The sequence below is a fragment of the Ursus americanus genome, chromosome 1 (assembly GCF_024610735.1).
Source record: "Ursus americanus isolate L20-20 chromosome 1, mUrsAme1.1.p, whole genome shotgun sequence".
NCBI lineage: Eukaryota > Metazoa > Chordata > Mammalia > Carnivora > Ursidae > Ursus > Ursus americanus.
The window spans coordinates 17,870,575-17,896,288 of record NC_142127.1 but is presented as its reverse complement, the minus strand read 5'-3'; the positions used below and the strand labels follow the sequence as shown (position 1 = coordinate 17,896,288).

Below are 25,714 nucleotides of genomic sequence, written 5' to 3'. Positions count from 1 at the left end.
TCTGAGGGTTTTTTTTTTTTTTTATGCTGTAAATCATCATTTTCATTATTAACTTTGATTACATATTACATATTACGTATGTGGTAGCTATGCTTTCAGTAAGATATTCTGCTGCTGTAAAGACCTAGAACAAGAGTGAGCCTGAAGTTACCTTTCAGCCTTTTTCCCTACCTACTCCTGCCCCCCCCCAACAAATATACAGAAGAAGACATACACACTTAGGATCATTCTTTTCCTCTTAGCAGAAGTGGCTTTTTCTCCCTATCTTGAATATGCATACTTTTGGTAACTTTTGAGAGTGGCACCATTAAGCATCACGGCCATTTTACGTGCTTATTCGTAATTTCATCTCTTGGTTTCTAATTCTTGTTTTCTGCTATTAAGGGTATCATGTTCTGTGGTACACATTTTATTGCTTTCTTTTACCTGATTCTTCTCTCTTCCTTTTAAAAAGAAAATTCTCTCTTAATTTGTCACTTCCTTTACTGATCATTTCTCTGTGAATTTTTTTTTTAAGGTAAAATGGCTGGCTCTCATGGATCTAACCAGCCAATTAAAGTATTTCCCCTAAAGTGCTGAAAACCAGCTAATGCATTGCATATACTAATTGAATCTTTATTTATTTATTTATTTATTTTCATACTGTATGATCCTTAGTTAAGTAGAAAGACTTCCAATCACATCATCTAGGGACCATTTTACCCACTGCTCTGATTGGCCACCAATCTCTTGTCTCTCTTTAGCAATGGTAAGGCAGATACCCTTTCCATAGTGAAGAGAAATCATGGTTTGTTGTCTTTGCCAATAACAAAAATGTTGGAGAGGTCGTGGCAAAGCTGTTGCCATTGGCATCTTTCACGGGAGCTACATCAAAAGAACCAGGGTGTCTCTCTCAATGGGTGATCACACCAATTCTTCCCAGGTTAGTACCTCCAGTTAACCATACACAGATTACCAGTATCAAACTTCATGAAATCAGTAATCTTTCCAGTCTCCAAATCAATCTGAATGGTGTCAGTCACCTTGATTAGGGGATCAGGGTAGCAGATGGTGTGAGCATCATGGGTTACCAGATGAGGGATTCCTTTTGTCCCCACAAAGATCTTTCTCACTTTGCAAAAATTACACTTGGCCTCCTCAGGGGTAATCCGATGAAGAGCAAAGTGACCCTTGGTGTCATAGATCAGATCTCAGTCTTGTTAATACTGATGACATCCATAAAACCAACAGGGTAGGTTACATCAGTTTGGATCTTGCCATCAATCCTAATAAAATGCAGCATACAGATCTTCTTTATCTCATCTCCTGTTAGGGTATACTTAAGTCTGTTCCTTAGGAAAATGATGAGAGGGAAACATTCTCTCAGCTTATGGGGACCAGTGGATGGATGAGAGGCAAACACACTGGTCAGTTTATCCAGCATCCAATGCTTTGGAGCTGTTACTTGCTTCAGATGCTTCTTGGGACCATGAGCCATGGCTGGACTAGGCCTGCATATTTAATCTTCAGTTGTCCCTTGCATTGGTTGGTGGTTCCATTTCCAAAGGAGATCTCTTTGTTGATAGCATGATTTGAGAGGGTTCTATGTCTAGGTTTGATAAAGGATATCTTACCTGTGTCTAGGTAAGATAAGGGTTTTAAAAAATAATCCATTTATGTTCTTTAATGATTATACATGTATAAGGAATTACACTAACAAAGCATGAAAGATTTTACAGTGGGAAGTTTCCCTGTTCCTTCCATCTGCTCTCTAAGCCCCCCAGTCCTTCAAGTCCCCTTCCTGGAAGTAACCATTGGAACCACATATTTCTATAGCTCTTTAGAGATGTCTGAATTTATAAGCATTTACATGCATATAGGTCAACAATGTAGTGTTTTTACTCTTGCCACTTTTACTCAGCATACTACTGGAATTCCCAGCCAGAGCAATTAGGAAACAAAAAGATAAATAAAGGGCATTGAAATTCAAAAGGAAAATGTAAAATGATCTCTGTTGGTAGATGACATGCTCTTATAAATAAAAAACCCTAGGGTGCCTGGGTAGCTCAGTCAGTTAAGTGTCTGTCTTTAGCTCAGGTCATGATCTCAGGGTCCTGGTATCCAGTCCCACATCGGGCTCCCTGCTCAGTGGGGTCTGCTTCTCCCTTTCCCTCTATCCCTCTCCCTTGCTTGTGCTTTCGCTCTCTCACGCTCTCCCTCAAATAAATAAATAAAATCTTAAAATAAAAAACCTAAAGATTCCACAGTAAAACTATTAAAACCAAAAAAGTCAGTAAAGTTGTAGGATACAAAATCAATATACAAAAATCAATTGCACTTCTATACAGTGAACTATCAGTAAGAGAAATTAAATAATCCCATTTACAGTAGTGTCAAAAAGAGTAAGATACTTAGGAATAAATTTAAGGACATGAAAGATCTGTACACAAAACTGTAAGACATTAATGAAAGAAATTGAAGAAGACACAAATAAATGAAAATATATCTTGTGTTCATGGATTAGAAGAATTAATATTGTTCAAATGTCCATACTACCCAAAGCAATCTACAGATTCAATGCAGTCTGTCAAAAATCCCATGGCATTTTTCACAGAAATAGGCAAAACTACCCTAAAATTCAAATGGAACCACAGAAGACCTTGAGTAGCCAAAGCAATCTTGAGAAGAACAGTCTTTATTTTAAATTGTATCAGAAAGCTATTGTTATCAAAACAGATAAAAACAGGCACAATAAACCAATGTAACAGAATAAAGAGCCTAGAAGTAAAATCCTGCATATATAGTCAACTAATCTTCAACAAAGTCACTAAGAATACACAATAGGGAAAAGATAATCTCTTCAATAAATGGTATTGGGGATAGTAGTTATCCACAGGCAAAAGAATGAAATTGAATCCTTTTCTTTTTTTTGAAAAGATTTTATTTATTTGAGGGAGGAAGCGAGAGAGAGCATGGGCTGGGAGAGAGGCAGATGGAGAGGGAGAGGCAGACTCCGTGCTGAGGGGGGGAGCCCTACATGGGGCTCTATCCCAGGACTCTGGGATCGTGACCTGAGCTGAAGGCAGACGCTTAAACAACTGAACCACCCAGGCGTCCCCCTTTTCTTACCTCATACATAGAAATCAACCCAAAATGGCTTAAAGACTCACATATAAGATCTGAAACTATAAAACTCCTAGAAGAAAGCATAGGAGGTAAGTTCCTAGACATTGATCATGGTGATGATTTTTGGGGGGGGGGGCAACAAAAATAAACCAGCAGGACTACATCAAACTAAAAAGTTTCTGCACAGCAAAGGAAACAAAGCAAAAAGGAGCCTATGGAATGGGAGAAAATATTTGCAAACTATATCTATTAAAGGATTTATATCTACAATATATAAGAAACACCTTCAACTCAATAGCAAAAAAACAAATTACCTGATCAAAAAATGGTCTAAGAACTTGAATAAACTTTTTTTTTAAAAGATAAACAAATAGCCAATAGGTACATGAAAATGTTCTCAACCTCACTCTTCTTCAGGGAAATGCAAATAAATCAAAATCACGAGTTATCGCCTCATAGCTGCTAGGAGAGCTATTACCAAAAAGTTAAAAGATTTAAGAAGTGTTTGTGAGGTTGTGGAGAAAAGGTAACCTTTGTGCACTGTTGGTAGCATTGTAAATTGGTGCAGCTATTATGGAAAACAGTATGGAGGTTCCTCAAAATATTAAACATAGAACTACCACATGACCCAGCAATCACAGTTCTGGGTCTATATCTAGAGGAAATGAAATCACTATCTGGAAGAGATATTTGCATTCCCGTATTCATTGCAGCATTATTCACAGTAGCCAAGATAAAATAGCCATTGTTAGTGGATGACTATATAGAGAAAATGGTGGTGGTTTACACACACACACACACACACACACACACACACACACACACACACAGGAGTATATTATTCAACCTTAAAAAAGAAATTAGTCCTGCCATTTGTGACAACATAGATGAAATGAGAACATTATGCTGAGTGAGATAAGCCAGACATAAAAAGAGAAATAATGCTTAGTCTCACTTATACATGAAATCTAAAAAAAAGTCAAACTCAATGTAATGTAGTATGATGGTGGTTACTGGGATGTAGGGAAAAGAGGTGGTGGTCAAAGGGTACAAACTTTCAATTGTAAGATGAATAAGTTCTGAAGACCTGAAACATAGCATGGTGACTATAGTTAATAATCTTATCTTGTATACTTGAAATGTTAAGAGGTTAGATTTTAAGTGTTCTCACCACATACACACAAAAATGGTAACTGTGTGAGGGAATGGATATGTTAATTAACTTGATTGTGGTAATCATTTATATATATATATATATATGTATATATAGTAGCTATATATAGTTATATATATAGTAGTTATATATACATCTCATTGTATACCTATATATACATATACAGATATACATATATATACATATATACATCTCATTGAATACCTATATATTTATATAAATGGTAGTTATATATATATAAAATATCAAAACATCTCATTGTATACCTTAACTATATTTAATTTTTATTTGTGAGTCATACCTCAGTAAAGCTGGAAAAAAGAAATACAGTGTTTTTAAACTACTATCTCAGATAGCATTAGGTTCTTAAGGGTACATTCAATAGGTGACATATTACAAATGCCATCAACTAAAATTCATAGATTTTTTAAATATGTTCAGGGCTGCAAGAACTAATGCCACAGACTCAAGGTTTAGAGTAGCACTTACAAAGTTACACCAGGAAGTAATGGTGATGAGGAGTGTAAACTGTAGTTCACCTCAATTCCTAGATTGGCTTTTTATAGATATTCAATTTATATTCTTGAAAGAAAAGCATATAAGATTGATTAGGCAACGAATTTTTTTCTAAGTCACAAGATGATAATGTCAAAATGTTGTAAGAAATGTTGTATTGCTTACTATTCTCCGTTGTTCTTGTAATTGAATTGTACTTTGAGTGCTAGTTCTAAAGAATACTGATAACGTGCTTTTGAAAGAGAAAGATCTCAGTATTTGGCCAGAGGAAGTCAAGCACAAAATTTTATCAATTTGAGACACTTTTTCTCTAATTGGCTGTCTCTGTGACGTTGTAGCTCTTTCTATCTATGGCATCTGATTTCGTCAACTATTATTTTGTATTTCCTCAATTGTGAATTTATAACAATTCTGTTTTTATACTCAAGCATGGTTCTTTGAACTTAGTCCCATAAAATTATATCTGTTGGTATGGGCTTTGCTCATTCTTCTGATAAATCCACATTTTGTTTCTTCATACTGTGTTAATAGAAAGGTTTTATTTATCAAGCCAAAGTCATAACCCTTTGGCACTGTGCCAGAAGCTTCCTTCAGGTCATTAAAGATAGTTCATGAGTATATTCTAAGGCAGAGATTGGCAAACATTTTCTATTAAGGGCCAGATAGTAAATATTTTAGACTTTCAATGCCATACAATCCCTGTTACTACTACTCAGTTCTGTCTTAGTCACACAAAAGTAGCCATTAATAATATATAAATGAATGAGCTGAACTGTATTCCGAAAAAACTTTATTTACAAAAATAATTGATAGGCCAGATTTGGCCTATGGACAGTAATTTGCAAACTCTTATTTTAAAGAAGTCAGAATTCTTATTTTTAATTGCTTAGTACTGAGTTTTCATGTAGATTCTAATCCAAAAAATAGTACTCTGAAAGTTTCTGGATTATCTGAATAACTACTTTATTCAGTTATGGATATATTTGGTGCTGTTTTACATTTCAGATTGAATGCGGCATTTGTCCTCCTGCACGTTCTCAGGCTAAATGCTTGTTATTGTGGATCATTGAATGAGTGGAGGTTTTTGTGATAGTTGGAATAGAGAAAAGTGAAATAATTGAGATGTCGCCTGAAACATAGGAGTGTATGCATGCGGAGCATCGTAGTGATAAGAGAACTGATTTTTCTAGCTTCCAGACTTTTAACTTTCATTATCAGTAACTGTAATAGTCAATATGAAATGAAGAACTTTTCTTCTTGAGTATAGCCATGGCCATATACCTATCTGGTACAGATTTCAATAAAAACTCAGAGTTGACTTGATCTGTATGCAATAATGGCTACAGTAATCACTCTTACTTAAATTTGACCTTGGAATTTGTGGCAGAGCCTGAGATTGCTTTCCTAAATCCTTCACAGATATAACCCTGGGCATGGGGTCTGTGTGATCAGCTGAAACACCTTTTTCCAAACTCGATTTTGATTAGGAGTGGTTATGTGATACTGTGTGGCCAATGAGACAGCAGGAGAAGACACTGGATGGTGATTCAGGGAAAGCTTGTTAAAATAGAGTCAACTTGTTTGGCAGGTGTCCTTTTATCCTCTTCCTTTCTTCCTGTATCAAACATTGATGCTAAACCTGGAACTGTGCCAGCTATCTTTTGCCCTGCCTGGAAGGACAAGAAGACTGTAGAGGTGACTCTGGTACTTGGCTGCTCCAGTGTGGACTTAACTAACTCCAAACTTCCTGTTAAGGAAGGGGGGTATGGTGGTGGGTGAGGTGGTAAATAATCCTATCTCTTTTAGCCATTATTATTTGGCTCTTTATATGTGCAAGTGGGCTCAAGTCTCTATCATTAAAGAAGTAAATTGAAACAATATGATAATAAATTGAGTTGTTTTTATTTTGTGGTTTATTCTTAGATTTGTAAATGTGTTCTCATTTTTGAAATATTTTCAGGTTTTATTTACATATAATTCAATAAATCCAAAACCAGGCAAAAAAAGAATTCATAAATAAAGGTTAGTGTTCTATTTTATTCTGAGAGAAGCTCTCAATTTGTAATAAATTATTTAACTTATTTTTCTATCTACCTGTCAACATTTAAGTATCGCTGATGTACATGTCTTTATTAACAAAGCAATTTTGATACTATGAATCATTTTTTCTACTTTTAAAATCACTTTAGATTAGTTCAAGCAGACCTAACTTACTCCTTAGTTTCTTTTTATATAAACTATATTTTGTTTGTAACTCTAATATATTCTAATGAATCTTACTGTCTAATTAAGCCCTAAAAATCTTCCACTAATTGCTGTAGGAATAACCAACTTTTTTGACCCTAAAGTTTTATAAACAAGAATAAATAATTGTGTAAAAGCTAGTTTGTGATATATTGGCCCAGTGGGAATTATTATACATACTGAAAACAATAATAATTCTCTCAAAACAGCTGATACACACCTTTTTTTAAAGCCATCTAGGCGAATGCAGAGATTTTTTTTTCCTATTTTGCTCTTATTAGTAAAAGTTATGGGGCAATTTTGTGCTAATGAAGTCAGACTAATGAAGCACAATATTTTCAGGATATTATCAAGCATTAGGGACTAGTTTTTTTTTTTTATGCTCATGAACAGAAAAAGCAATTATTTTTAAAAACTTACTTTGTTTTGGTATACACAAAGGATTTGTTCATATTACCCCACATCTTTTGGGTACCTTTTATGCCCTTTCTGTATGACTCGTGTTTCATAATGGGTAAAAAGAACTAAAATAAAACAAAACAACACATATCCTTTTAACTTTTTTTTTGAGATTTTATTTATTTGAGAGAGAGAGAGTGCGCATAAGCAGGGGGAAGGAGAGGGACAAGCAGACTCCCTACTGAGTAGGGAGCCCAATGCCAGGGTGGATGTTAGGACCCGGGGATCATGACCTGAGCCGAAGGCAGATGCTTAACCGACTGAGCCACCCAGGTGCCCCTTTACTTGGTTTTCAAAGTCATAACAGGTGCAGCAGATGTGAGTTGATTTACTTAGTCATTCTCCTCTTCCTTCCCTCCTAACAGACCTAGAGTTCTTTAAGTACACATTCCCTGTGCTTCTGAACATTGGTTGGTAAAGATGAATTGTCTGGAGCTACGTGGGATGACAGAATAGAAAGATGGCATGAGTAGGCTACAGAATTAGCCACCCGGGAACCATCCCACTCCTGAATTTCTTGTTATGAATTATGTGATATATTAATTATTTTTAGTGATTGAGCCATTTTGAGTTGAGTTTCTATTCTTGCATTGCATCCTAAAGGAAACATTGTTTATAAAACCAGTTTTTAAAGTCAGTCACATTTCCTTTTGTTTTTAATGCCTAAATTTGAAGCTCCTGTCCTCTGTAACTCCCCTATATACGTTGCCAGTATTTAGTTACTGACAGTGAACATAGTTATTTGTTGAACAGAACTTATCACCAGCAAAACAACAATAATGTTTTTATGGTATCTTTCCATTTACAAAGTACTCTTTTACTTCATTTTATCACAGCTCAGCCTACTTGCCTTAGTCATTTCATAAAATAGATGAGACGAAGAAGCTGGATATAGAGGTCTAGGATATATTTAATCATATACTTGCAAATAAAAGCATTGCTTTAAGCTTTTACAGCAATTCAGCAGACTGATTTGACATGCTATCAAAATAAATACTGTTGTTTTGTAATTTTAATTTTGAACAGAAATTTCTGGCCCAAGGATAAGAATCATAGACTCAGATCAATTGTTTGAATAACTCCTTTTGAAATTTTTGTATTATTTTATTTTATTTATTTTATTTCATTATGTCTAGGACTTACTTAGCTTTAGTTTCAAATATCAACATGTGTAGCATATCATAATAACTTCAGGATATCAAGGGAAAAAATGTCAAAATAAAGGTTTATGATTTTTTTAAAGATTTTATTTATTTCTTTATTTGACGGAGAAAGAGCGAGAGAGGGAACACAAGCAGGGGGAGTGGGAGAAGAAGCAGGCTTCCTGCTGAGCAGGGAGCCCAACACGGGGCTCGATCCCAGGACCCTGAGATCATGACTTGAGTGACGGCAAACGCTTAACAACTGAGCCACCCAGGACCCCAAATAGAGGTGTTAAATGTGAATCTGGAGCATATGCTAAAAGCCTTAGGTACAGATTTAGGACTCATATGGGTATCACTTCAAAACTAGGAGAATGGATGATAGCCTTAGGAATAGAGGTAGACCACAAAGAGAAAATGACTATAAAGGTTGAACACTGAACCAGGTAGGTAGAGGTGGAGGCATAGAGGAAAGAGACAGAAATGAGAGCTAGGAGGAGAACAGAGCATCTGGGAAGCCCAGGAGAGCTTTTCCAAGAAGTGGTTGTTGTATCCCAGACATCTATGAAGAGGCCACTCTAGAAGAGACCTGCACTTGAAGGTTCAGTTGACAAAGCAATGGAAACAAAGATTTTAAAAAATATATTTTTTAAAGATTTATTTATTCATTTGAGAGCGAGAGAGCACAAGCCGGGGGAGAGCAGAGGGGAGAGGGAGAAGCAGACTCACCACTAAGCTGGGAGCCTGACATGGGGCTCGATACCAGGACCTGGAGATCATGACCTGAGCCGAACGCAGATGCTTAACCATCTGAGCCACCCAGGCACCCCTAAAAAAAAAATTTTTTTTAAGATTTTATTTATTTATTTGACAGAGAGAGAGACAGCCAGCGAGAGAGGGAACACAAGAAGGGGGAGTGGGAGAGGAAGAAGCAGGCTCCCAGGAGAGGAAGAAGCAGGCTTCCAGCGGAGGAGCCCAATGTGGGGCTCAATCCCAGAACTCTGGGATCACGCCCTGAGCCAAAGGCAGACGCTTAACGACTGAGCCACCCAGGCGCCCCTAAAAAAATATTTCAACCTCAATTTTTTCCTTTTCTTTTTCATCCTGTTACATGCTATATTGTGCACTTTTGGGATTTTACACAAGATCAGGAAAGGTTATATCTAATGTTATTTTATATGTATATATATATATATTATATATTTATATTTATATAAAAATATAATATACACACACACACACACTTAAACAGAATGTTTCTAAAAAGCTACACAAGAAATTGGTAACTTTGTCATCTTCAGAGCAGCTAATATCTGGGACACCCTCAATGAATAGAAATTGGAGAGAGACTTTCCACTTTTGTACCTCTTGAATCGAGTACATGTGGATATATATCCTGTTCAAAAAATAAATAATATTAAAGCTGAACAAAATAAAAGCCATTTTATTATGTTGAACTTTTGTAGTTATGGGGGAAGTATTTTGAGACTTTGCTCTGGCTAGAAAAATTATTATGATTTGATCTTCTGTAGCTTTGCCTCTAGGGAGAGTGCATGGGGCTTGTTAAAATTACATTAAGTTAGCACTGGTCAGTTATACATATATACCAAAGTGTAGTATGGGATATAATATGGTTTAGTTTGTAAATGGTTGATTCTTCCTAAAGGGCAGATTGCATATAAATATCTAGAAGGTTAATATTTTCCCACAGGAAATAGCCTACTTCTGAGGCCAAAGCATGCCTGGTAATTGACTAAGCAGACCTTGTGTTCAGGTACTGAGTCCTGATTTCTGCACTTAAGATTCCAAACATCTTACATATGTTCAACTTACATGTGTTCACCTCACTGAATTGTCAGTGTTACCAAAATTTTCTCTTTGCTGTTCTCTTGCTGCAGTGGTACCAAAATATTCTTTTGCTGTTTTCTTTTTATAGACATGATATATTCAAGAAATATTGGTGTTAGTTATTGAAAAGGTGGGGTTTTTTAATATAGAGAAATTGGAGAAAAGCTTTGAGTTAAACACAAATTGTTCAGTTCTGTGAGTCTTAGATTAGAAATTTAGCTGGTGGGTAAAATGATTCTCAGAAAAGTATAATGTTGTTTAGCTTTCTTTCTCCTAGCTGTATGAAAATTTGAGTTAAAAATAGCAAACACAGAGCATGTGCATCCAAAGATATGGCTGCTGCAAACACTGGAATATATATGTCTTGATACTGTAAGTGGATGATTAATGTAAGGAGCCTCAAGGTTTTGGAAACAACTCAGTGAAATGAAAAGTTGCTTTTTGATGTCTGTAGCCAAGCTGGATAAATTATAATTCAAGCAATTAACATGAATTTGAAACAAAGAATATTATTTATTTTTTGTAACATTGGAAAACTGAACTGCTTGTGTAATTCAGATAGAATTATATAGCTGTTGGCACATCAAACCAGGCTTGGCAAATACAATGGATACTCCTTTAAAGAAGGAAGTTTTCTTTTTAGCTGTAGGTTAAAGTCCCTGTAACACATTGTGTTTGCCATTTTCCAATGGGAGAAAAGGCTATTTTTATTTCTATGGATAACTATGGTTATGGGTATAGTCTTTTGATTACAACGTAGAATTTAGTTTCATCAAATATGGTGTAAAATTTCTCTGAAGTGAGAGATTATATTGGCCATATTTCCCTTTTTTAAATTATGGTAGCACAGTTAGGTCTTCATCAGTCAGCTTCCTTGTTTTCTTTCGCACTATTGACTCCTTGCCCAGTCTTAAGGTTTCAAACACGTTCTATAGCTACTGCCCTATTTTTAATCTTTTTTTTTTTTTTGCTACCAAAGTTTCTTTTTAATTACTCTGTATCTGTTGACTCATTTTTTGCTGCCTACCATGTTTTTTTAAATTATGTTCAGTTAGCCACTGTATAGTACATCATTAGTTTTTGATGTAGTGTTCAGTGATTCATTAGTTGCGTTTAACACCCAGTGCTCATCACAACACGTGCCCTCCTTAGTACCCATCATCCTGTTACCCCTTCCCCCATCCTCCTGCCCTCTGAAACCCTCAGTTTGTTTCCTAGGGTCCATAGTCTCTCATGGTTCATCTCCCTCTCTGATTTTTCCCCCTTCAGATTTCCCTCCCTTCCCCTATGGTCCTCTGTGCTATTGCTTATGTTCCGCATATGAGTAAAACCATATGATAATCATCTTTCTCTGCTTGACTTACTTCACGTAGCATAATCCACTCCAGTTCCATCCATGTGGATGCAAATAATGGGTATTCATTCTTTCTGATGGCTGAATAATACTCCGTGGTATATATGTACCACATCTTCTTTATCCATTCATCTGTTGAATGGCATCTTGGCTCCTTCCACAGTTTAGCTATTTGCCTACCATCTTCTTAACCACTTTTGTGTAATGCTTACAAGTAAGCTCCTGGTAACTTTTATGATGGCCTTTTAGCTGTCATCCTTTGCAACATCTTTGTGGCATTTGGACACTGTTAACCCATTTACTCTCTTGTGAATGTATTTCCCCTGGGCTTCTTAGACCCTGATCTTTGGTCTCTTCAAACACTTCTCTTCCTTCCATTTTTTTTTTTTCTAAATGAGAATGTTTCCTAAGGTTCTAGCCATGAAAAATTCCTCTCCATCTTTTTACAATTTACACATGAGAACCCCATTCATTTCTGTTTTTTCTATGATCATCTTCATGCATAGATACTTTCTCATTTTTATTTATTGTCTTGACTTGATTCCTTAGTTTATAATCCACACTTCTACCTGCCTGCTAGATATCTCACTCATAAGATCAATAAGATACTTATTGGGCTATTTATACTAGTCTATGTTTTTAAAAAAGTCTTCTCTGGACCCTAGTTTTCCTGCCAACTACTACCATGTTTCTCTGCTTCCCTTTATAGGATAATTCTTTGTGACGGTAAACTCTATTTACTCTCTCCCCTTCCTCTCTTCCCATTCTCTCCTGAACCTACTCAAGGGAGGCTTTTATCTCCTATCATTTTATCAAAGTTGCTCTTGTCTGAGTTATGAATGATAGCTTCCCAAATCAAATGGTCAATTCTCAGACCTCATTTTACTAGATTTTTTAGAAGCATTTACTATAGTTGTTCATTCTCCCCTTGTCAAAAAAAAAAAAAAAAAGTCTTCATTTGGCTTTTAGGGCATCACATTCCTCTTGTATCTTTTTACATTACTGAACACTCCTTCTCAGTCCTTTTTGCTGGGTTCTTCTCCACTTTGTACCCCTATTTGTTGGAGTGCTGCAGGAGTCAGCCATAACTCTCTTCTCGTCTCCCTATACTCTTACTCCCTAGGTGATTTCATTTAGTCTCCTGACTTTAAAAATTATCTGTTTGGTGTTCTGCTTTAGAATAGTTTTAGTACCCCTTTTCCTTTATTACCTCTCTTTAATTTTTCACTTACAAATTTTCAGATTATGTACCTTCTGCTTCTAGAGTTCTTGTGTGGAATACACATCTTCCATTAAATTCATACATATGAAGCTTCATTGCTGACTGGATTTCCTTTTTATCTTCTCCTGTTTTGAATCTGTGGTAAGGTGTGTTTTTTGTTTGGTTATTTTCTTAAGTATTTTTCCTCCTCTGGTTTACTTGTGTTTTATAATCTTAGAGATATTGGGTGGCCTCAAATATCTTTTTGCCATTGCTTACAAAAAATGGGTATGTTGGCTAGATAAAATATCCATGAGTTCTGCTTTCTGTTTGGGTAGTCTGGATCCTCCTTCATGATTTTTTAGCTTCTACTGTTGATGATGATAAGTCTAATGCCAGTCTTGGTTTTGCCATTTATGGATAGTTGTTCTTTCTGTCTGAACACTTGGAAGATTTTTTTTAATTGTTTAGATTAATGATTTCATATGACTAGATATTTTTGTCTTTTCTCTTCAATCCAACCTGAAACTTAGTTACCCTTTCCAATTAGATGTTTTTTCAACCTGGAGAACTTTTATTATTTATCTAATTGTTCCCTCTTTTTCACACGGTGTCTGTTCTCCTTTTGAAACCTGTTTTTCACATATTAATTTTCTGGGTCTATCCTTCAAGTAATTTTTCTTTTCTGTTACTATTATCATTTACTGAACTCTGTGTTCTGTGTTTTGAGATAATCTTTGCACTTTATCTTCCCATCTGCTTAATTAGGTACCAATAACGATCTTTTTTTAAAATTCTTGTGCTTATTTAGTTTGAAAACGTGGTTTTAAGTTTCAGTGTATGTGTTGTATTAGAAATTATGTAAATGCTCTAACAAATTTAGTGCAGGTGTTTATCTTTTCTAGTACTTCCCATTTCAATAGGTACATGTTCTGATTATTCCGTCTTATCTGTTCTTTCAAGTGTTGGAGCCTCTCACATGGTCAGTTGTTTTTCTATGATGGCTCATTGAAAATCATGTCTGGTTGTTGAACTGTCCTTAACCACAGAAATCCTGGAGTTCAGAATAGATACAGTGCCTGAAGTGTAAGGACAGTTAGCCCACCAGATACCTAAAGGAAGCCTAATGTTCCCTAATCTATTTGAACTGCCCTCGTTCTAAAGTGGGGAAGACTCATCTGTTTCATGATAGGAAAATACAGCATATTCCAAGACATTGGAGGTAATCTTACCATGAGGGTCTTCAGCTACCTGGAAGCCAAGTTATTTCCAGTGATGCTGCGTTTCAGTAAGTTAGCCACCCATGGGATAATGTAACTGTACACATTTGCTCCGATGTTCCCTCACTAGAGCCTTAAGATGTATAATAGCGTGCAGGTCTCAGCAGCTGCTTAACTTTAGAAAGTTCAGGATCTTGGAGTTGGCATAGAGGGGGGAAAAGCCACAGTCAAGTTGTCATGTTTCAGAATACTTTGGATCCTTACTCATTCCAGTGCCATTTACATTCTGATAACTTTCAAATTTCTTGTATCTCGTCCTTACCATTCCCCTGACACACACATCCAGTTGCCTACTCAACAGTTCAACTTGGTAATCTAATGGATACAAAGGTTGCATGTCCAAGACTTGATTGTCATCGCCAAAGCTACTTCTCTTGAGTCTTTCTTATCTCAGTGAATGGCATCTCAACCATTTTTTATGGTTAATTGCATAAGCCAGTATCTTAAGATTCATTCTTGACTTCTCTCTTTTATTTTACACATCCTAATTAATCCACAAATCCTATTGGCTATACTTTCAAAATGTACCTAAATTGATCACTTCTTACCACCTCCACCACTCATCTGTACATCATTGTTTCCCTCCTGGTCTACTTCAGGTGCCTCCCTCCTTATTGTTCTTCCGGCTTCTGCTCTTGCCCTCTACAGTTTATTCCCTATAAGCCAGAGTAATCTTTTTAAAAGGTAAAATTTTGCTTCCCTCCGAAGGATTCTAAGAAAATCCAAACTCCGTGCAATTGCTTATGAGGGTCTCCATGCTATAAGGCGCTCCTGAACCTTCCAACCTTATTTTCTACCATTTTCATGACTTAGTGCATGTTAGTCACATTAGCTTCCTTGTTCCTTCTTAATTACATCATAACCATCTTATCTGAGGGCCCTTGCTCTTGCTCATCACTTTATTTAAGAATACTCTTCTTCCAGATTTTCTCACAATTCCTTTCCTCATTAAATTTGTGTCGTGCTCACGTGAACAGACATTTCTCCAAAGAAGACAGACAGATTGCCAACAGACACATAAAAAAAAATGCTCAACATCACTTGGCATCAGGAAAGTAGAAATCAAAATCACAATGAGATACTGCTTCACACTGGTCAGAGTGGCTAAAATGAACAACTCAGGAAACAACAGATGTTGGCAAGGATGTGGAGAAAGAGGAAGCTTCTTATAATGTTGGGGGGAATGCTAACTGGTTCGGCCACTCTGGAAAACAGTATGGAGGGTCTTCCAAAAGTTAAAAATAGAACTACCCTATGACCCAGCAATTGCACTACTAGGTATTTTTATTTTTATTTTTCCAAGGGATACAAACATAGTGATTCAAAAGGGTACATGCACCACAGTGTTTATAGCAGCAATGTCCACAATAGCCAAAGTATGGAAAGAGCTCCGATGTCTATTGACAGATGAATGTATGAAGAAGATGTGGTATATATATTACTCAGCCATCAAAAAGAATGCACTCTTGCCATTTGAAATGACACGGATGGAAATAGAGGGTATTATGCTAAATGAGAGAAGGACAAATACCATATGATTTCACTTATATGTGGCATTTAAGAAACAAAACACAGGGGCGCCTTTTCTATGTTGCCTATATCACCTTACCCTATTTGAGTTAGTTTTTTTTTATTGGCACCTATCACCGCTTAAGCCACATATTTGCTTATTGTCTTCTTTTAGTCACCCTCTATGAAGAAAGAACTCTGTAATTCACTGCTATATCCCTAGCACTTAGAACAGTGCTAAGTACATAGTAGACAGTTAATATACACTTCAAGTGACATCTTTACCAAATTTGAGTTGCATTTTTAAAATGAATATATATGCATATGGATCTTTCTGGAATAAATGATGTTTTTCAAATTACTATTTTTTAGTTTTCTGTTTGTTAGACTTGTTTGCAAAGCATGTAATAAACTTTTTTACTTTTGAATATGTTTTAAATTTCAAGTATTTGTATTTTATTTTTCTCTAAAAATACTTTTATGTAACCTGACTTTTTTTCCAAGACTGAAATTCCATTTTACCTGTAAGTTATCCTTTGATAGTATATTTATTACCAAATCCTAAGTTTTGTTTTATTTTAAAAGAAATCTTACAAAATTGTGTGATGTTAAGACCATTGAGAATAAAGGAAGAAGAGAATGGAAATAAGTACTTTATTCCTTTCTAATTATAGTATTCTAGTGATTTCTAGGTTGCCTGGAAATCCTCTCAATTACAAGATTGGCTTTTCCGCATATGATGTACTCAGTGTCTCTAAGGGACCCCTCGTGATCCTCACCACACCTGCTATTCTTTCTTTTTGCTCTTTCTTTTTTAGTTTATGACCCCTCTCTTCAGTTTTCGACCCGTATCTTCAGTTTTCAATGGATAAAATTTACTTCCATAGGTGAATAAGAAAGAACAGAGAAGAGAAGATTTAGCCAAATAGTACTAGAAACCAAAATTCAGCTTGAAAATAAGCTTAGCATGTATAATGTAGCATATAAAATTGTAGGTATAACATGCTAATATGTGGCTAAGATTTATTTTCTTGTGCTTTTATACAGCATTCTTCTAATCTCTAGAGAAGGCCAATTTTAAGATTTATTGGTAAGGAGGGAAGTCATTGGTACAATCACTTGCCATTTTGCCCTCATTTTTGAAGGCTTATTATAACTATCTCCATGGGTGGACATGGGGAACATCTCTGAAGCTCTAACCCTCCTGCATACCCATATGCCATTGGCAGCTGGAGAGTCTTATATAATCAGCACTGGTCCATGTTCTCAAGCACACTTGTAAATACCTCTGGATTACTGCTTTAATATTTGTAAACTGTTGAAAAAAAAAATATTTGTAAACTGTTGTCTGGCAAGCTTCTTAATCAAAACTTTTAAAATGGTTGATTTTGATAATTAAAATATTAACTTGGTTTTATTATTTTTTTTCCAGATGTATGGTGGCTGATGAGGTAAGTATTTTCATGATTTTTATGTCTTTTATAAAATTCCACAACCAATTTTTAGTGTCTACTATTTACCATATATTCTTTGTCTTTCCATATGACTCTATGTCTATAGAGAGAGAGAGAAGGAGAGGGGACAGATAAAGAGAATGAGAATGAATGTGTTGTGTACATATTTGTGCATGCACATATACATACACATGCATGCAAGGTGTGTACTTGAAACATTATTATTAACATCAGTGATCCAAAATTTTATATTGTTGCCAGAGAAAGCATGAATGTGCTTTAAAATTCAGCCTCAAATGAAACTGATCTCTTTTTCTTTTGTCATAATACTGCCAGCTTAAAAGTTGAATTTTTAAGAATTTGCTCTAGAAGTTATTGTTAATTTTTTCATATGAGTGTGAAACGTAATATTAAAGTGTTGTTTTATTATCGCTAAACAAAACAGTTTGTTACTATGTACTTACATAATGTTTTCTCACTGAAATGGAAGTTCTTGAACGTTATTTAAACTATGATACTCTTTACATACATTCTCAGTAATGTGAATCAGTAAAGTTCTAATTTTTACTCATTTTGAGAAATATGTTGCTGTTTTCATGATACCTTTAAAAGTAACAGCAAAACGTTTAAAAAATAGAAATGAAGAAAACATACTGAATTTTTTAAAAATGAAAGTGAAACCAAAGAGATTCTCCCAGTCTACTGTCTTAGCTTTAGTTACATATAAACTCACAATGGCTTATCTCCGCAGTCTCTTTTTAGGAAAAAAATAAATTACAGTGTAACATGAACATGAATGCTGTGCAGAAAGGTTGATACAGGGTTTCTTGGTTTATGGTGATTTACAATTACTGAAGTTTTTAGTTTGAACTCTTTATTCTATAGGCATTTGTTTAGATTCGATGTTAGGAGTTTAGAAACATAGTCATTGCCTATGAAGAACAACAATGTAATTGAGGGGACAGGACATAGACATTTGGGAAACAACAGCAATTTCTGTTTTGGAACAGGATGAATTCCAAAAGCCTCTTCATAAATTAATAAATTTGTGAGTCCAAAATGACTGAAGGAGGCTCACGTTTTTAGTCCCTGAGTGTTTTTACAAATAGGAATGTAGACTTATCCTTCAAAACCTCAAAACTAATAGCCATTTTATATAAATGTATAAAATATATGTGTGATACATATATGGATGCGTGTGTGTATTTATATCAGTTTTTTCTGTGGTAGGTCATTTAAAGATGTTATTTATTTATTCGAGAGAGAGAGAGAGTGTAAGCGAGTAGGGGAAGGGGCAGCGGGGGAGGGAGAGAGAATCTGAAGCAGACTCTGTGCTGAGCACGGAGCCCAACGTGGGGCTTGATCTCACAACCCTGAGATCACCACCTGAGCCAAAACCAAGAGTCCAAGGCTCAACCAACTGAGCCACCCAGGCACCTCTATATCAGTTTTTAAACAGATCAATTTTATGTCTATAGGGATTATACGGTATCAAGTAACAACTATTTTGATAATCTCTCCACAAGTGATTGAGACGGAAAATCTTCTCAGCTGTGTCATGTCACTGCTACCTTGTTCTTCACTTTGATGTCATGGAGACATCATAGAGACATTTGAATGGGGCTTAAATCTGTGGAAGTGTTCATGGATTGAAATAAACACTTGATTGGCCCCTTAAGCCTTCTTCACTTTTCTTAACCAACTCCTGCTTCTCCTCAGTTAACATTAGACTAAGGATTGTGTAGAGCTCGTGATGAGCCTTTAGCCAGTAAGAGTTTTTCATTATACCAGCTGCTTTTCCTCATCTCTTACTATTTACAGTTTCATAGCACTTGTCACATGTTGAGTGATTTCAACACCATTCTTACAACAGCATTCTTAGTTCTTAATTTAATAAATTTTAAAGAACTATTTAATATCTCCTCAGCACTTAAAAAAAAAAAAACTCCACTTTGTGTCAGTCATAATTACTTCTCTCTTTTCACCCACATTTTAAAGACGTATTCTTTTGCACCTATTCAGCTTTACAGGGTTATTATGTTAAATCCTGTCAATGATGTTAATTATGAAAAAAGAGTCCTCAACAGTGTGATGCACAAGTGTAAGATCATAGCTCACAACCTCTAATATCCTCTGCTGGCAGTAGAGTTGAAATGGCATTTTTATGGAATCTTACTAATGTGGATGAAAGTTAGTAAATTAAAAGTATTGAAGTAGAAAGAACTTGTATATATGTAAATTATGTGAACTCTGGTTTTGACCTTCATTCAATTTCTTAATACTGTTCTCCTTTTCTTGCTCTTATCACAAAGTGGTAGTCAAGTCAGAGAAGGAAATGTAGTTTATAATTTGGAGGTCAACCACCTTTTTCTGATTTTTAAATTAAAAAGTATGTTTTGATATGATGAATATTTGACTTATCAAATAGCTAAAAGCCTTAGGAGCGCAATTTTACATCTCTGTTATGAAACCTCCTTTTTTTAAATGCTTGAATACCCACTTGGAGTATTGTGTAATTTAGCTGTCTACTGTGATCTTTCCTCCCTAGCTTTAGAAACAAATGACTTCCTTCAACTGGCATTACTCCCCCTTCTAGTATTTTTCCACTGTTATCCTTTTTCTAATGTATTCATTCCTTGTGAATTTATATAATCTATCTACTGTATATAAGGTAATTATTAACTTTAAATTGGAATAATGACTTAAGTTCTGTTTAATTTTAATTATGTGATCATTGTGTGTTTCACTTATAAGACTAAATTTTAGAGAACAACAAAGCTGCAACATTTAATGAAATTAACTTTACAGACTGTTTTAAACACTTCCTAATCGCCCCCCCCCCCCGTCTTGGTTTAATGCAATTAAATGTTGTTTCAAGAACTGTGTAATGAATATACAGAAACTCTTGTGAATTCGTGTTCCATAAATAATGGAATTCAGACCATAGTCCACAGTCAGGCTGTTGCACTGTTATCTTGTTTTTTAATAATTGCAAACCACTTTGTTCTTGTTCTTCAGCAGAAAATTATTGAAAGTGTTTATTCATTAAAAAGTTATAAATGTAGGGCACCTGGTGGCTTAGTCGGTTAAGTATCCAACTCTTAATCTTGGCTTGGGTTTTGATATCTGGGTTGTGAGTTCAAGACCTGCATTGGTCTCCACACTGGGCATGGAGCCTACTTAAAAAAAAATTGTAAATGTGAAAAATAGTTTCACATTAACACAAACCAGGTAATTTAATAGAATATGCATGCAGAAAAATATTAAGCCTACACATTTCCTACTTTATTTGTCAGGTATTTAAAAACTGTTGTTCTTGGGGCACCTGGGTGGTTCAGTCGGGTAAGCATTTGCCTTTGGGTCAGGTCCTCATTGGGCTCCCTGCTTAGTGGGGAGCCTGCTTCTCCCTCTGCCCCTCCCTCTGCTTGTGCTCTCTCTCTCTCTCTCTTTGTGTCAAATAAATAAATAAAATCTTAAAAAAAAACCTATTGTTCTCTGTAGAAATACAGTGTTTAGCAAATTTTACAGTGTTCATTTTTACTTAAGAAGATGTGATTAATATCCTGGATTTACATAATAGCCTAATATTGTGTCATAATGGACAAAAGTTTTAGTACATGGATTCTGTCTTTACTTGTCTACGGTATCTATTATCAAAGCCAGAAAATTCCTACTTTCATCTTATGTAACATTTTTTTGTTAGTACTCTATTTTAGTCCCCCATCCCTAACACACACACACACACACACACACACACACACACACACACACACACACTTTTTTAAAAGTTTCCTCCTTCCTGTTACTTGAGAAAACATTTGTGGGGGGGGTATACAAAATAAAGTACTGCTTCCTTCCTTTTTCAAAAGAAAAGGAAACCATTTGTTAAGGCTGACCTACTTGGTTTCCCTTTATGGCTATTTTGGGGCACATTAATAGATAAATATTTGGAACAAAGGCCCTATAGTCATCATTATCAGTGCTTTACTTTCGGTCAAGGTGCTTCTCTGGAAGAGGAGTTTGGGGGGAAGAGGCTGTGGGACTTGTGAAGTATTTCTACAGGCAAACGTCAAGTTTGAAAACCCTCGTCAGTTTCTCTGCATGCATAAATGTGTAGGTGTGTGGAAACAGTGAAGGACCCTTTTGAAGGTTATTTTTGCTCAGAAGACCTTAAAATTGATACTCTGATATATACTCTGCCAATATTAACTATATAGATTTGAGGACTATGAAATTAAAATAGACGTGAAGAATTTTAGTTTTCCTTTTTTATAAGCCTACCCACATTTGACAAAGTGAGCTGAGGTGGGTATCTACAAATCTTAGATGTCCTTTACCAGGCCCAAGCTGAATTACACTCTCTGCTTGAGTACTTACTGTTTGGGATTTATAACCTTGATCTATTTCTGTCGAATGAATGAACTAGTTAGTTTACACTTAACTAACATCTGTGTGCTAGGTCCTGTTCTAATGCTTTACATGCATTAATTTACTTCATACTCACAACAACTTTATGAGGTGGTATTATTATTATTGTTATTATTATTCTCATTTTATAGATGAGAAAGCTAGGAACAGAGAGGTTAAGCAAATTGTCCAAGAAGCTGAAATATTTGACCTGAAGTAATGCAGCTTCCAAGTCTCTCTATCAGTTACTATTCTATATGAAGTCTATAGGCGCCAGACTTCCTGTATTTAGCAATAGGAGTCTTTAGGACAGAAGAATCTGCAGGACACGGTCCTCAAATGAATGAAGCTGAATGTTAGAATAAGGATGATGGCATAAAAATTTTTGCTGGTAAGAGTATCTGTATTCCTTTAAATCAGTATCATTTGCTTGTTTCCTTCCTTTCTTTATTTCTAAGGCTAGCCTTATTTTTTTAATGTCCTTTTTAAAAAATAATCTTTTATTTTAGATTTTTTAGAATTATTTAGGTTTTAAATGTATTGAATTATTATAAAGATAGTACAGAGTTCTTTTGTACCCCATATCCAGTCCCCTATATTTGTCTTAGATTAATATGGTATATATGTCTTAATTAATCAACCAATATTCATGTGTTATGATTAACTAAAGATCATATTTTATTTAGGTTTTCTCAGTTTTTCCCTAATGTTCTTTTTCTGTTCCAGATCCCATCCAGATACCCATTCCATTTAGTAGTCATGTCTGTGTAGGCATCTGGGGGTTGTGACAGTTTCTCAGACTTCCCTTGTTTTTGAATACCTTTACAATTTTAGAATTAATGGTTGAGTATTTTATGGAATGACCCTTAATTGGTATTTATCTGACGTCTTCCTCATGATCACACCAGAGTAATGTATTTGGGGGAGGAAGATCACAGGGGTAAAGTGCTTTTGTCATCATGCCAGATCAAGGGTACATACCATTAATGAATTTTCGCCATAGGTGTAAATCACCTGTCTTGATACCGTGTTTGTCAGATTTCTCCACCGTAAAGTTACTTTTTTTTCCTTCCTTTCCGTACTGTATTTTTTTAAAGAAAGTAACTATGTGCGGCCCATGATTAAGGAACAGGGAGTTATATTCCATTTCCTTAAAGGCGTAGTAAATACATAAATTATTTGGAATTCATTCATTCATGCATTCACTTTATCATTTGTTTATATCCATATGGACTCCTGAATATTTATTTTTATGTTTTGGGTTATTATCCACTGCTACTTTATTTTTTGTTGTTGCTCAAGCTGTTCTAGCTTTGGCCAGGGGGAACTCTTTCAATTCACTCCTGTGTACTTTTGACAAACCCCCTTCATTGTGGGCTATTTGTTTGTCTGTTTTGGGGTGGGTTTTTTTTGAAGGATTTTCTTTTATATTTTGAGCATTTTCTTACTTTTTAGTACTATAAGATGCTCCAGGCTCATCTTATATATTTCTTGCCCCAGTCCTAGAATCAGCCATTTCTCTAGGAAATCCTGGATTCTTTTTATTGAAGAATGATATTAGAACCAGAATCTAGGGTCGAGGTGTGTATTCATATTTACAGATCCTTTCAGCTGGTAGAGCAAGGAGGTGTGTATTCGTATCTAGGTCCTTTCAGCTGGTAGAGCAAGGAGAAATGTGTGTGTGTCTGTCTGTGTGTATACATACGTACATACACATACCTACAAATATTTTTATATGTAACCATCTGTTCATACTTATGTCTCCAACTCTAATTGATTACCACACAGTTAATTCTAGACTCTTCCCCTTGCTTATCTATAACCTCCCATTCTGACAGTAAGAATCCTGGCTCCCACCATCTGCCATCCATTTACTTAATTGTTTTTCAATTCCAGTATACATGTATGGTGGTTTCAGTAGTGTTAACCCGTATACCTGTGGGAAAGAAAATTGTCAACTAGAGTATAGTGCTTATGTACAGTTCCTTTTGCCATTATTCTTACAGATTCCACTCAATTTTAAAATTACTTAACTCAGCATCTTATTCCTCTACTTCCTTCAGTGAGAGTGTTTCATATTTAACGATGCATTTAAATTCTTTTAGCATATTCTGTATTTCATCATGGGATCCCCTGACCACCTAACTTTTTTAAAAAAAATATTTGTGGACATTAAAGTTTATTCTTTGTAAAGTTCTATGGATTTTCACAAATGTTTGAGGTCTTGCATTCACCATTACAGTATCATACAGAATAATTCTACTGCCTTAAACAATTTCCTGTGCTTCACTTATTTAATTCCTCCCAAGCCAGTACCCCGAGACAACCACTCATGTGTTTAATGACTATCGTTTTGCCCCTTTTAGAATTCCATCTAATCAGAAGGACACAGTTCGCTGCTTTTTTAGACTGGGTTTCTTCAGTTAGCCTTATACTTTTAAGATTCATCCATGTCTTTTTGTGGCTTGATAACTTTTTATGATGGAATAATCCATTTTATGGATGTGTACATTTTGTTTTTCCAGTCACCAAGATAAAGTGTTATCTTAGCTGCTTCCAGTCTTTGACAATTATTAAGGCTACTGTTACTGTTCACATGTAGGTTTTTGTTTGGATAAGTTTTTAAATCAGTTGGGTAGCTACCTAGGACTGCAATTGCTGGATTGTATAGTTTGGTTAGTCTCCTAGAACTGCGATAAGGAAGTTTCACAGGCTTTGTGGCTTAAAACAGCAGAAATTTAATCCTCTCACAATTCTGGAGGCTGGAAATCTGAAGTCAATGTGTCAGGAGGTTTGGTTCCTTCTGAGGGCTCTGAGGGAGAATATGTGTGATGCCTCTTTTCTAACTTCAGGTGATGGCCAGCAGTGCTCTGTGTTTCTGGGCTTATAGATGCATCACTTCAAACCCTGCCTCCATCTTCACATGCTCGTCTCCCTGTTTGTTTAAGACCTTTTATCAGGATACCAGTCAGATTGGATTAAGGGCTCACCCTATTCCGATATGACATCATCTTAACTAATTGCATGTGCAGTGACCCTTTATCCAAATAAGGTCACATCCTGAAGTACTGGGATGTTAGGACTTCAGTATATCTTTTGTGGGGGACAGAATTAAACACATAATGTATGTAAGACTGTGTTCACTTTTGTCAGAGGCTGTCAAACTGTCTTCCAAAGTGGCTGTACCATTTTGCATTTCTGCTAGCAATAAATGAATGCTTTTGCCCAGCATCCTTACTAACAGTTGGTATTGTGAAGTTAAAATTTTTTTTAAATTTTATCCATTCTACTCTGTGTAGTAGTGTCTCCTTTTTGCTTTAATTTGTGATGCTCTAATGATGCGATGTTGAGCATCCTTTTGTATGTTTATATGCAATCTCTCTATCTATTTTTGGTGTGGTCTCTGTACAATTCTTTTCCTCATTTTTAAAACTGGATTGTTTCTTTTTTGTTATTAAGTTTTAAGAATTCCTTGTCTATTTTAGGTTCAAGTCCTTTATCAGTTATATGTTTTGCAAATATTTTCTCCCAGTTTGTGGCTTGTCTTTCCATTCTCTTACAAGTGTCTTTCATAGAGCAGAAGTTTGTAATTTTAAGTCTAACTTATCAGTTTTTTTCTCATTGATTTTCCTTTTGGTCTTTTGGTCTTTCCTTTGGTCTTTTATAATGTGATATCTTTATTACATTGTTCTTTTTATGATGAATGCCTTTCCTTCTGTGTCCCACTCTTTCCCCAAGTCCATCAACAAAATCACCATTCAAAACACACTTCAGATATCTCTTATTCTGTATCACCATCCTTGTTGCCTCTTAGTTCCTCTGTTCTTGTATTTCTACTATAGTTTAAATTATGTTCTGTACTCATCTGCTTCTCTCCCATAGATGGAAACTCCTAGGACTCAAGCCATGTCTATCTAATAGTATCTGGGGAATACATTTCCTGTTACTGCTTTATGAATGAATGAATGAATGAATGAATGAATGAATGAATGAGAACTTCTTTTTTCTTTTCTTTTTTTTT

General features: G+C 35.5%; 1 protein-coding gene and 1 pseudogene across 3 annotated transcripts in view; one reads left to right on the top strand and one right to left on the bottom strand.

The window, feature by feature from the left end:
* The window catches only part of ZRANB3 (zinc finger RANBP2-type containing 3), a 302,647-nt gene that overhangs the window by 101,204 nt on the left and 175,729 nt on the right, over window positions 1–25,714 (top strand). For all 3 annotated transcript variants that reach the window (XM_045782977.2, XM_045782969.2, XM_087858142.1), the window contains exon 3: window positions 17,265–17,283. In XM_045782977.2, coding sequence (XP_045638933.2) covers window positions 17,265–17,283 — 19 coding nt within the window. The remainder of the gene's footprint in view (window positions 1–17,264; window positions 17,284–25,714) is intronic.
* Window positions 699–1,477, bottom strand: LOC123782711 (small ribosomal subunit protein eS4, X isoform-like; annotated as a pseudogene).